At 35.6% G+C, this 13,203-nt stretch overlaps 3 protein-coding genes across 3 annotated transcripts; 1 reads left to right on the top strand and 2 right to left on the bottom strand.

Moving 5' to 3' along the window:
• Window positions 1-661: 661 nt before the first annotated feature.
• LOC142974187 (uncharacterized) lies at window positions 662-2,214 on the bottom strand. Its single transcript, XM_076116351.1, has 2 exons — window positions 1,617-2,214; window positions 662-1,198 (listed from the first exon to the last, which is right to left on the bottom strand). The coding sequence occupies exons 1-2, from the start codon at window positions 1,798-1,800 to the stop codon at window positions 957-959; spliced, it is 426 nt and encodes a 141-aa protein (XP_075972466.1). The 5' UTR covers window positions 1,801-2,214; the 3' UTR covers window positions 662-956.
• Window positions 2,215-5,289: 3,075 nt separating this feature from the next.
• On the top strand, window positions 5,290-7,013 carry LOC142974081 (uncharacterized). Its single transcript, XM_076116227.1, has 2 exons — window positions 5,290-5,426; window positions 5,762-7,013. The coding sequence occupies exons 1-2, from the start codon at window positions 5,414-5,416 to the stop codon at window positions 6,085-6,087; spliced, it is 339 nt and encodes a 112-aa protein (XP_075972342.1). The 5' UTR covers window positions 5,290-5,413; the 3' UTR covers window positions 6,088-7,013.
• Window positions 7,014-7,151: 138 nt separating this feature from the next.
• On the bottom strand, window positions 7,152-12,666 carry Arl1 (ADP ribosylation factor-like 1). The gene is made up of 5 exons (XM_076116225.1): window positions 12,458-12,666; window positions 12,158-12,374; window positions 11,852-11,963; window positions 9,545-9,764; window positions 7,152-8,842 (listed from the first exon to the last, which is right to left on the bottom strand). Exons 1-4 carry the CDS (start codon window positions 12,459-12,461, stop codon window positions 9,555-9,557), a joined length of 543 nt encoding a protein of 180 aa, XP_075972340.1. The 5' UTR covers window positions 12,462-12,666; the 3' UTR covers window positions 7,152-8,842; window positions 9,545-9,554.
• Between the last annotated feature and the right edge of the window lie 537 nt (window positions 12,667-13,203).

A 13,203-nucleotide genomic window follows, 5' to 3' on the forward strand; every position in this document is an offset into this window, starting at 1 on the left:
GCTTTATAATATTAAGTATAGATAGAGTATCTATCGTGTGAAAATTTTCACTTTTTTGTAAAGTGACTGGACTTTTATGATGACCTAGATAGAGCGATATGGAGAGGGAATATTGGGAAAGCCAAAGCTTTCTTAAAAACATTAAAAGCACTGAAGACTGAGTTAAACAGGAAACATGGTACATTTCTTTCTAAGCGCCCAAAAGGGGTCCGGGATAGTGCCAAATTATAGTACAAAGGTTTTGCTGCCGAAGCTTGTTATAAGGTAGACCATTGATTATCACAAGAATATACAACGTAGCTTTAGGAATATAATATTCCAGACCTCCACTCCGACCAAAACCTTTATTTTTTCTTTGCATATAGAAAAAAAATTGGTATCTAGCTAATGTTTAGTTGTAATACGGCACCCTTCGTGTGAGAATCAAAATCGCAATTATACGCTTTTTTTAAACCTTAACATCTTTCGTATTGTTTTGGTCAATAGGTCAAACTAATGTCAAAGTTACTAAAGCCAGTTGTGTAAGCCCTCGACGCCCTATGAACTTATGGATAGGAAGGCATTGGCACGAAATAGGTGGAATACTTATGTGTGATGATGATGATGATGTTTTAAATGCACTTAGCCAGAGGCAGTTTTCAGTTTTCAATAAAAACTAAGCTCGGTTGCCACATAAGTTTATTTTGGTATGAATGAAAATTAAAGCGTATTTTTTTCTTCCTATCCCAACTTATTTGATGTAATATTACATGTTACATTTGTATATTTTAAGGCATGGCACCTACATCCTTTGTATTTCATGTTTTCATGTAAAATTACATTCGCATTTTCAGGGCTCGTTTCTATTAAAATTTTGCGTCCATATTGGATTTTTTTCGGCTTGAGGTGTCTGAAGGGAGCTTGTGGTAGTTTTTATACGTTAGGCTTCCCCCAAGTACCGTGGAAAAATGTTATTATTAGGCCCTGTGTAAACACCTGACGCTTTCCCAAATCATATTAAATTGTTGTTTGATGTCATTTCGCATCATAGTTGTCAACTCGGAGTCTTCCTTTATTTCTCTACCATCACACGGCTCAGGTTCTTCGCGTGGACAGGGCCAGAGTGCTTCATCTTTTACCACTTCTATTACTTGCACTTTATCTCCGAAGAGAAAGTTGTACAGCAGTGAGAGTAGACCGTAGCCCAGTAACAGGCCTCCTGCGAAAAAATGCTTAGTTAGAAGAATCTTTTTGCAGAGGTTTACCAATAACCTGGTTTATTTTGAACGTTTGCTTATTTGCTGACCCCATTTCAGATCTTGAGGATCTTCAACCGAGATGAGTGTTTCCAGAGCAATGATCCCTATTACCTACTCATCTTAAATGGTATGGGGTCTGTATTTTACCCAATTAGGTACTCTTACAAATAGAAAACAGTAGAAAACAGCGGACTAGTTTAACACTTATTCAAAACTACCTGAACTATTAGTGGCTTATCAGTCCGCCCGCGACCAAGGCCGATGTAAGTTGGTCGAAACGTCGGGTTAAGGAATAAGCTATACCTATCGTAGCCTTCACGACTCTCACTGCGTGTGAGACCCGTTTTCCATTTTAACATTAACTTATGAAAATCTTACCAACGATTTGAAGGATCTTATTTCTCTTATTAGATCCACCTTCAGGATTAGTGGCAGCACCTCCACCTCCTGAAGCTGGCGGGGGTGGCGGGGGCGGGGCTGGCGGAGGCTTGGCTGCAGCTGGTGGAGGGGCCGAGGGTGCTGCAGGTGCAGGCGCGGCGGGGGGAGGGGGGAGCTGGCTCATTCTATTGTACTGCTGAAAATCCTGGGTTAATTTTACCGGCTGCTCACTTTCCCATTTTTTATGGATGTTTGTGGTCTTTGTCTGTCATTTTGATGGGAGTATAAAAGCTTTATGGTTTTTACTGCAAAGTTTTTACTCAGCAAGAACCCAAAGTGGTAAAATTCCGTGTTTATTTTACAGAAAATTGTTTGATACCTGTTCTGGAGGCATCTAGCTGGTTCGATAGTTACGACAGCGTGCGTTTTCGAGGCCAAGGTTTTAAAAGGAAGTCTATAGAAAATATATGGAAAAGAAATTGAGAGATATCAAGAAACGAAGTTCTTAAAAGCTAAGTCTTTGCCTTACAACGGTAATGGCAGTAATAAGTACTTAGGTTTAGTAATTTTTTTGTCTCCAAAGAGATCTTCGCCTGGTTTTATAGCAAATCTATCTCCTCTCACGACTTTAGTTTTGTCTAATAGATAGGTACTCTTTTTTCATTGTTTACTTCTAGATATAGTCATTGAACTTCTGTCAAACTACCATAAACTTGCACGTAAACGTAAACGATATGATAAATAAAACAAAATGATTTAATTACATTTCTGTACAAAATGTGACTAAAAATCTGACTTATGTAACAATAACAATAGTAAGATAACACATATACGTTTGTAAACACACACCGTAGTAACAATTCCTCAATTTTAACTTTGGTTGCCTCCAAATCAACTGACCCCAAACAAAACCAGACCTAGAAGAATATTCATATAATAGATATTCTCTCATATTGGTAAGAAAGCAGACTCCGCTATAAATCGTAAGTAAAGGTAAAGTCTCCCTTTAGCAAGCGTAAATACTGGTCTGGTTAGAAGCTAACTCTCCACAGAAGCTGATAGAAAAGATACTGTGCCTTAGAAGTTCACAGAACTGCTTATGATCTAAATTTTCTGCACCATTTGACTAGGTAGGGATAGGAACCAAACTACGTACTATTGACACAGCTTTACTCCACTTCTCTCTAATAGACAGGTATCTAACAGACCTTTTTTCCCGACTGCGCTACGCAAAGGAGATTAATGTGGTTATTGCTATCAATCTTATTAACCCTTTATCGCCGAACTAGCTGACCCACGCAACTTCGTTTGCGTCACATAAGAGAGAATGGCTCAAAATTTTCCCCGTTTTTGTAACATTTTTCGTTGCTACTCCGCTCCTAATGACCGTAGCGTGATGTTATCTAACACTGAAATAATTTTTCAAATCGGACCAGTAGTTCCCGAGATTAGCGCGTTCAAACAAACAAACAAACAAACAATCAAACAAACAAACTCTTCAGCTTTATAATATTAGTATAGATATTATAGATTTGTCGAGTATAGCCGACCGTGGCGGCCAAAGCACACCTACCGTACCTACCAACTTAATATTTGATTCAACTGTAGAACGTACACAATAATGAAGCGATCTAAATCTCCCTTTTTTAAGGTCCAGTTGACTCGTCGCCAAATAGTTCAAGCATGTTAATTCTGTTCGTCCAAGCAATATCAGTGTACTTGATATTCATAGCCACTTTGTTGAGCACGGCGTATATCCTCATCGGAAAGGCAATAAGTACGTAAGTAAAATTGTATTTTTTAATACCGTAAAGGTCGTCGGGGTAAAGGAGTTATCTAGGTACATATATTCCTAGTTTCCAGTACGTAAATGGAAAAGAAAATATTAAATTCTACCTTAATTAGCTACCTTCTGCGTGTCGAGAATGCAATACCAATTCTTTCTCTATTTAATAATCAGATTAAAAAGATCTGACCGTTGCAAAGACTTTCAGTATGAATATTTATCGCAAATAAATTTCTTAAGTCGTAGAACAAGAATAAGAAACCCTAAATCTTTGATTTTGAGTTGTAAACAGTTATTAAAGGTCCACTATTTTGTCAGGACTAGAAGTCCTACGTTATAACTATCAATCTATTTAGTCCAGTTCTACCCATCGCTAACAAAGTATAAGCCTACTTCCTAATATCGCACCTCCGCTCAAATAGTGTTGCAACTCAAAAAAATTTATTTTTTAAGTTATGGCCCGAAAAGCAAAAAAAATAGGCAGGAGCAACTTTAAACCCATTTTACTCGACAATTTGTTTTTTGGACTTATGACGCTATTTGAGCGGAGGTGCGATATGACACGGCAGCTCTGTAAATACCAGATACCCCACCATCTGAAGCCAATCATGTGGTTCTTAAACTAATTTAAAAATAAAACAGGTTTTTATTCAGCACTACATAAATATATTTGGAAGATGCTACTTCTTCACTGGCAACGGCGGCGTGGGTTTAATTCTCTTGCATGACCAGGTCTGTTTGGGGCTCGACAGGCAAGGCTTTGACCCGAACATTTTGTACAGCAGAGCCAAGATGCCAGCCCCTACTGCTAAACCTCCTGTAAAAAAGGTGAGAACTTAATATTTAAGACAATGAGATTTTTCATTCATACCTTGGATAGATAGTTCGTGGACGAAATTCAATGCTTTAGTAAAGTTGCCTAAAGGTGTGGTAAAGCCATTATGAGGAGTCGTACCTGAGAGCATGACGCAGGCTTGATTAATGCAAAATTGTTAGTATAAAATCCCCTCATAAATAGAAGTAAAAGATACTGTAACAGTGAGAATCCAGGGTCTTCCAAGAGAGAACAAAGTGGAGTTTCAAATGGAACCTAAGACCTGATAAAGGGTGGTTTATAAAAATAGATTTATAGCTAAACGAACCTATGTATGGTATCCACGCAACTATCCCATCATCTCTACGATCGCCCATCCTGTTCCTTCATGAGTACATTTTATTGTTTCATACAAAAAATAATATTTAATCCTTTAGATTAGGATGACAGCAGATATTCTTGTGTCAATGTCAAATTATGTTTATGGTAGAACATAAGTATAGTCTATAGAGTAGATATATCACCATTGTAGGTTCTGTAACGTTTGAAGCAGAAGAATCGGGCAAGCCGCATTTCCCTACTTTGAACGATTTCACTGTCTCAATTTAGTGTATTAGGTAGGTACTTCACCACTTAGCCGCTGCTGGCAAATCGTTTTTTTTTATCCCATTACGTTCCCACTGCTGGGATAGGCAAGGTCTCTCCCCAAACGAGATATGGGTTGGGTCTTGAATCCACCATGTTGACAGAGGGCGGGTTGGGGACTTTGCACACATAATAAATGTATTAAACAAAATTTTAGGCCGCAAGGTTTCGTCACGATGTTTTCCTTCACCGTTAGAGCAAGTGATAATAAAATTATTACCAATACACACACGAAAGGGTTCGAACCGTCGACCCCTTTCGTGGGAGGTGCCAACTTATTCCACTCGGCTATCAGTTGATTGATGAGAACTTGATTAACCAAAAGTAAGACCTCAGAACTTTTTAGTTGTGACAGAATGGAGAAGAAAATAAAAGAAGTTCTTGAGTGACAGTTGTCATTCAGACAGCTGTCAAACAAGTACTCTATTCACAGCCAAACATAACCACGATGGCTTTTACAAATTCTAAATAACTAGTATAAACGCATTGTACATAATCATGGCGTTACAAACATGGGATAAAACCCTTATTACAAAAACATAGTACAAGACTATGAGTCGTAGAGGTAAGACTAAAACCTTTAACATTTGGGTAATTTATTGCTTTACACTGTTCTTCTGAAATGCAAGAAGAATGAAGATAAGTAGGCGATTGACTTAGGTATTATGAGTCATACGGTCATGTCAGTCATCTATATTCTGCGTTTAGCAGCTCAACAGACATAAATAAATTGTTTAATTCAACCTAATCTATTAACGTCCGGCCGCCGGGCGAGGGTCCCTTCCTGAAATGATCAGATATACCTGCTAGGTTTGATTCCTAACTTGAATACAAAACTCCAGTTTTTTGTGGAACAAGTATTACAAAATTGATAAAATATTTCTAATACGCTATTTTCAGATAACGATCGTGTCCCCCCATGGCTGTTGGTCGTCGGTGGGCTCGCAGTCGTCACAGGACTCGTTGGCATATACCTGAAATTCTTCTACAACAAAAAAGAACCAGACGACGGCCGATGTCTCAAGATAATGCCAGGAAAGATACGCCATAAAGAAGATCGCAAAGAAGATAAGGCACCCAAAGATAAGAATAAGAAGAAAAAGGAACCTACCTTTGGTATATCAGTAGAACCTCCAGAGAAGAAATGTAAGAACTCCAAAATGAAGACAGCACAGTTGAGAGTCTTAAAGCCCGAATACTATTCTTTTTGTCAAACATTCGTGTAACACCGCCCCAGTATCACCACTTCTGAATAAGTAGACGGAGAAAGGTAGAATGTCGACAGTTGTTTTCATACATTTGCTGTCACTTTATCTGTCGGATAGGTTATCCGACACTTGCTCGTAAGGTGGAAAATTGGGCTTTAAGCTTTTATAAGACTGCGCCGTGAACAGTATAATACTCCAATGCAAAATTACTATTGGACGTTTCCACCCAAGTCTCATCGGTCTTCGTCGCAGACTAACATCTGTTATGTGCAATATGTAAATAAATAGATACTTACCGTCACTTTCCACAGGCCGAAATTCTTCGGTGGTCTTTTACACTATTACACTTAAACATAACACTTATCCATTAGCCGTAGGCCATAGTCTTTTAGAACCATGTCGTAGGCGGACTCTGAAGAATCCAGCACATTTGTGCAACCCCATTTGACTGAAGAATTCAGTACATGTGTACATTTCTTTTCAAAAGTAGTATTAAGTAACAACTACTTTCGGCTAAAAGTTTTGTTTTGTTATCTCAAAAAACGGTATCAGTATAAAAATAATACAAACATTTTCGTACATAAATTTTGTTTTGAGATTAACTTAAAAGTATAAGTTTCGGTGAATGGCGGAAGTAGTTGTGACAATACCTTTAGTTCCTCGCGCTAAAATAAAGAATACATAATACAAAACTATTTTAAATTAATCTGTTTGTTTTATTTCTCTTTGATTACATAATTAGGTATATTAAATCGTAACACCTCAGGTGCAGTTTTCCACCGATCGGAGTGGCAAATAGGTAGCTCCCATACGCTAAATAATGCGAACACGCACCTTGAAATGCGTTTCAAAAGAGTGTTCGCGTTAATTCCGGTATCCTATTATATATTGAACATGAAAAGTGAGTTTAAAAGTAAGGATTTATGTTGTAACACGTCTGCCAGGGTTGCTTGTAGTATCTTTGAATATAGTCATACAAACGTGCACTCAAACGAATTTTAGCGTACACCCATAACGTATACGAGCGTATACGCTGAATAAAAGTTTTAGTTATAAGTTTATTACACAAAAATAAAAACATATTCATAATAATACATGATATTGTATTTGGAACAATTCTCTCTTACCGCGTAATAATTATAAATAATAGCTTGGTGAACGTCACTGATACAAAATATATAATAATATTAATTAATAATAACTTATGTATAGGTACATCCGTCGCCACTTGCGCACCTACTACCAAACAATTTGTTTTATTACATAAAATTCATCGTCGCCGCAAATTTTAAAGCGTTTCGAAAATACTTGGCATTTTTTTTCACTTTTTGGACAAAAAGCAATCTTTATAGATATTTACCAATCGATTTATAGATAATTCCAAAATATTTATTGAATAAGACGCACGGTAGTGCCTTCGCCAAAGTTACATTGATAAATTTTTGTTCACATGCATTTAATTTTATATAAATCAAAATCTAAATAATTGTGACTGCTTAATTTCGTTTCATATTTGCATAAAATAATATTTTTTATTCATATTTACCAACTTCGGTAGCGTTTTCTATACTCCTGAATTAAGAGAGCATTATCTTAGGCCACACATAATTTTTCATATAAAAATTCATAATTATTATCAATTTGCTATCACTAGCTGCAAGCATTAGTTACAAATTGCATTGTTAAAGATCATTTACTTTTAAAAATTAAGATTCTAATGTCTATTCTGTTTATATTACACTAATTAATTGCATCTCTTTCACTTACAAGGCATTGGAAAAGGACAGGAAATTTTTGTAATAGTTAGAAAGGTAGAGAATTTGTGCTATTTATTCATAGGTTTTACTTCCCTTATAGATAATTGGTCTAAGTATTTCAGGCCACCTAAATGTGCAGCCATAACTTTATACCCTTTCTCATACTTTAACCATCACTTTATTTAACAGATAGACAATCCGACGTTTCTCCGGAAGCCAGTAAATGCATGATCAATGTATCAACTTTTGGCAATTGAAAAGAGTGGCCGTGAGTTTCTTGCTAGCTCTTCTCATAAGGCTCTGCACCCTTTCCGAGCTAGTGGTAGATTCAGTCATTGTAACGACTATCATAAGTGTCAATATTTGACCTTAATGCCATATATGAATAGTTCTCAGTACACTACTACATTATACAATATTTCCCAGTTACAGACAATATTAATTCCCATACATTTCCTTTAACTCTTCCATTTAGATCGCCCATAGCCAGTTGCGCTCACCGGTCGGTAAACGATCTGTGGGTTAAGCAACGATTGGCGCGGTCATACCATAGATGGGTGACCGCATAGTGGTATTTGAACTGGGCGTCTCCGTGCTTCGGAGGGCACGTTAAAAGTCGGCCCCGATTGTTGTTTACTAAGATAACAGTCGTTAAGCCACGTCAAAGGCCTCTCGGGCGGCTTGAACAACTTTGACACTAGGTTGACCACTAACCATACGACAAACAAACAAACCGTTTAGATCTATCCAACGGCAAAACTAACCTTACTAAGTATGTACTTTCAACAATACAAAAAAGTCCTGTAATTTTTCCACATCCATTAGAAAGAGACTCTTCTCTTTAAGAAAGAGATGCAAATATAAAACCAGTGTGTACCAGAATATTAATACGGCTTATTATTTGGGCGACGACGTAAAATGCTAGAACTAATGGCGTTACATGTGACTATCGTATGTTTGTCCATCGCACACGCACAATCAAGCTTTCCTTATCACTTGTCCTCTTCACTCGCAATCTGAAATGTAAAGATATCTGTTAGGGAGTCTTTCCTTGAGTCATTAGTAATTGAAATTACATTAATGTTTACTTTTGGCTTTTGACTTGAATCTATAAACTATTATGTGGTAGCAGACAGGACGAAACGTAAGTAAATCGTTCTATACGATATACATAAATAAGTACATAATATTGCACCTTTCTCCCAAAGGGGTAGGCAGATACTTAATAAATAGTTTTACAGTCTTATACAATACTTCTCTTTTTAATCAAGTGTGGTAATTTAAAAATACGACAATAAAATTTAAATGAGCCCAACTGAATATTATTTGTACGTTTTGGTCATAATATCATGGTAACTTTGATGAAACACATGCTTTGAATCTATGAACGAAATCTATTTTCTGTAATTAATAATGTCTACTTTTTCGTTACTTCCTCAAATTATTGAAACATCGATCCAATTTAAAGGCATATCAAGAAATATAATTTCAATCGTAGCAATTTACTACGCACGCCTAAACTACTGAACCAATTTGCATGAAATTTGGTATGGAGATTTTTTGATATACGTGATCAAAGGACATAGGCTACTTTTTACCCGGGAAAATGACGCATTTCCATGGGAAAATTCAAAAACGGGGGAAAAAATCACTCTTTCTCTCCAATGTGACGGAAGCGAAGTTGCGCGGGTCAGCTAGTGTGTAAATAAGTGTCTCACCCGTCAGATGTTATTTCCTAGCCTGCAGCGCGTTAGAGAGCCAGTCCATCGCCTGGTCGAGCCCCTCCCCGCGCACGGCCGAAGTCTTGAAGATCTGGAAGGTGCGGTCGCGCAGCGCGTCCAGCCCCAGCGCCTGGTGCACCTCGGCCACCGTCAGACACCCCGCCATGTCTTGCTTGTTCGCTAACACTACTAGAATCGCGTTGGCTAACTCTTCTTCCTGAAAATTTGGACAATTTTGTTTAACTTTACAATAGTTTTTTGATACTTAGAGATTTTTGATCGTTTAGTAGAAACCATGTGTACGAGCGACAGTTTGATAATGTCATAGTACAATATGCCGGAACAGGGAACACAGAGTGGCGCCTGTCAGTGTTTCACACAAAATTTCTATAGAGCTACTCAGTTTTAGACAATCAATAGAGGAAAGTTATTCTATTTCTTGCCTTTTCTAAAAATAATTACAGGTTTTGCTAGAGTAAAGAGATGATATGAAAAGAGCCCAGTGCAAATTATGGTAGGTCATGTGGTTTAATTCCTATGTAAAACAAATACACATTCAGACACTTGTTTTAGGTCTGGTAGACCTACTGACTGTGTAATTCAGTAAGTTTCTGATGTATCAAATAACACGGAATTCTAAGGATATTTTTATATCTAGCCATTACATTGTGACAACATACATAACTCATTCATAAACAAACTAGGTCATACAAAAAAGCCGTTAAACAATGATAAAACAAAACAAAAAATCATCGTCAATGAGGAAATGCTCACATGACTACAAATAACTATTAAACCATGTATATCTGATTAGGATCTCTTTGTTTATCTTTATTGAGTATCAAACACACCGGTTTATCTTACAATCTACATGGTTCCGCTAATGGTTTCATACTGCAATTAGTGGAGATGACTTCTTTAAGTTTTGGATAGTTTCTTTACTATGTTAGTGTACAACTAGGTATAGATTCCCTTAGACTTTTAAGCTGTACATTATTGGTAGTTATGGCGTTGATGGTTTTCCTAGAAGTTAAAGATTCACTACTAATAATGGGCTTAGAAAACCATATTGAACAACCGTGAATTAAATATAGAAAATCAATAAATCGAAAACAGTGATTGATTTTACAGATGGAAGTAAGCCTTTAGAAAATAAAAAGGAACATTAGAACTCAGTTAAAAATAATAAAAAGATAAGATTTTACCAAACATTTACAATGAAAACATTTCCCAACATTCAGTTACTAAATACATTTAAAGATGTTTGTCATAGTATTAATGGTTGCTTTAAAATCAACAGGAAGTGTTAAGTACCCAATTATTATGAGCTTTACCTCTATTATAAGTGTGGAATTAATATTAAGTAATTACTAAGTACAAACATACTGGTTACTGAAGTTAAAATTAGTCTTTATCAAAGTAACTATTATACTTCTAAATCTACATTTTAATTGTTGTTCGGAACCAGTTTTATTTTATTAGATTAACATAACACTTACAGAAATAGAAGAAAAAATATCTTTGTAACAAATTATGGTGCTAAATAAAGGTTTTCATTCAGATTTACTTCATAAAACTAAAAGGGAAACCCTACATGAAATTTAATTTAATTTTAAGTGGTAGAATATTAATTTAGTCTGGAAAGGCAGGCACAAATATTAATTAGTTTGACACATGAGTGAATCATTTTATGTGTTCAGCAACCTTGTTTCATCTGTTTAGCAATTTTGTTTATTGTTGCAATAAGCAATATCTATATTAATTTCTCATAGTACAGGCCCACATCCACGCTGCACAACTCATTCAAAACATAAGACATTAGTTTCATTAACACTCAAAGTGTAAATTCTCATATTTATGTAATTTAATATCCTAACTTATAAGCAGTATTTAGACTCAACACTTAACTCATACCACTGTCTTACTGTCTTATAGTGAAATTAGACCTGAATGGCAGTTTATAGTAAGTACATAACTCTTAACTGTTTTTTAACATGCATCAATGACTATTTACAAGCTTGCTTGAACATCTAGGTAGGTTATATGATACTGCAGAATTGATAGATCAAGAAAGTATTTCTAATGCACGATGGACTAGACTAATAATATTTGGCTAATTTAGACATAGATAGAGATATTCAGAATCGAGTGGAGTTGATAGAGAACAATGCTTTAGGAGGAGAGAATAGACATTTTTGACAGATGTCTGAGAATGTATAGTAATCAAAATATAGCTTGTATTGTTATCATTTTTTACAAAAAGACTAAATACCAAATTCCATAGTGTGTAGTGTGTACACTTACCCTCAACATATGAACCAATTCATCTTTAGATATTCCTATTCGATCTCGATCTGCTGAATCTACTACATATATTATTGCATCTGTGTTTCCATAGTAACATCGCCAGTAAGGCCTGTAATATATCAAATAATACAATTACACACAAAACACAATTATACACATTGTTAACAACACAGTGTTACAATAAAACAAATATCATGTAACTAGGCATAACAATAGCAATAATCACTTTGAAAAAAAAAACAATAGAGGCATAAACTGAGGATGAACATAACCTATATCAGAAAAAACATGACTGTTACTCACCTAATACTGGTCTGTCCACCAAGATCCCATACTTGAAATTTAAGGTTTTTGTACGTTACTTGTTCTACGTTAAAACCAATCGTTGGTATAGTCGTAACCACTTCACCAACTTGCAATTTGTACAATATCGTAGTCTTCCCGGCACCGTCCAATCCGAGGATCAAAATCCTCATTTCTCGAGCCCCTAACAACCCTCTGAAGTAACTAAATAGACCACCTGAAATTAACCATCACGATAACACCAATAAACCACCATAAAGTACCGATATTACACATTTTTATGACAATTCAATCACTTACCCATTTTCTGATAAGCTTAGCCTATTTTAATGCATTAGTTGTTACGTCTAAGGAATGATTATGTATTGTGTCTGCGCATCAAATGTTTCCAATGTTTTTATTTTTACTATCTACACTTTCAAATTACTTATTCAATCACTTTTAGCGATAAATAAAGACATTTTATCGTAAAACCCAGCAAATCATTTGACGTGTAAGCAAGCACTCATATGTTATTGCCAGATTAGAAAAAACTATAAACCACATCATGATTGAAAAAATACGTAAGATGTTGTAGGTATCCATAATTTATATTTTATTAGTAGAAAGAATATGTAAATAAAAATAAATAGAAAAAGGGAACAAAATTTACATTTTGGTTACTTGCCATTTTCGTTTTATTTATGCACCTGGCAATAATACTATTCTGAAAACAGAAATTATTAAGTGAAAAATATTAACGTTGTTATTATTTTTTACTCATTTACATAAAGACTCCAAATAATAAAAGTATACTTGGAATTAAATCAATAGTTGTAATCGATTGGCAATATTTATACGCGAGATTACAGATTAATTAGCTATAGCGCCTACATGAAATATTTGAGCAACTTGTAATACACAAGCTTGCTATGTAAACATAATTAAAAATCAATTTCCAAATCAACGGCTTATGTATTATGTCGTCTAGAGAAACTAAATGATAGCCAGTCTTTACCATAGTTTTCTAAATATTAACTGAACCGATCATTCTTTCAACCGAAAAC

This window comes from Anticarsia gemmatalis, chromosome 7 (genome assembly GCF_050436995.1).
Source record: "Anticarsia gemmatalis isolate Benzon Research Colony breed Stoneville strain chromosome 7, ilAntGemm2 primary, whole genome shotgun sequence".
Taxonomy (NCBI): domain Eukaryota; kingdom Metazoa; phylum Arthropoda; class Insecta; order Lepidoptera; family Erebidae; genus Anticarsia; species Anticarsia gemmatalis.

Excerpts from the sequence above, each read along its gene's own strand:
- Arl1 (XM_076116225.1), bottom strand. Across the intron at positions 11,964-12,157 it reads GGTGGACAGACCAGTATTAG|GCCTTACTGGCGATGTTACT; the intron begins GTGAGTAACAGT and ends GATATATTACAG. Across the intron at positions 9,765-11,851 it reads AATTGGTTCATATGTTGAGG|GAAGAAGAGTTAGCCAACGC; the intron begins GTAAGTGTACAC and ends CCAAATTTTCAG.
- LOC142974187 (XM_076116351.1), bottom strand. The coding sequence starts at position 1,800 with ATGAGCCAGCTCCCCCCTCCCCCCGCCGCGCCTGCACCTGCAGCACCC. Across the intron at positions 1,199-1,616 it reads TAAGATCCTTCAAATCGTTG|GAGGCCTGTTACTGGGCTAC; the intron begins GTAAGATTTTCA and ends ATTTTTTCGCAG.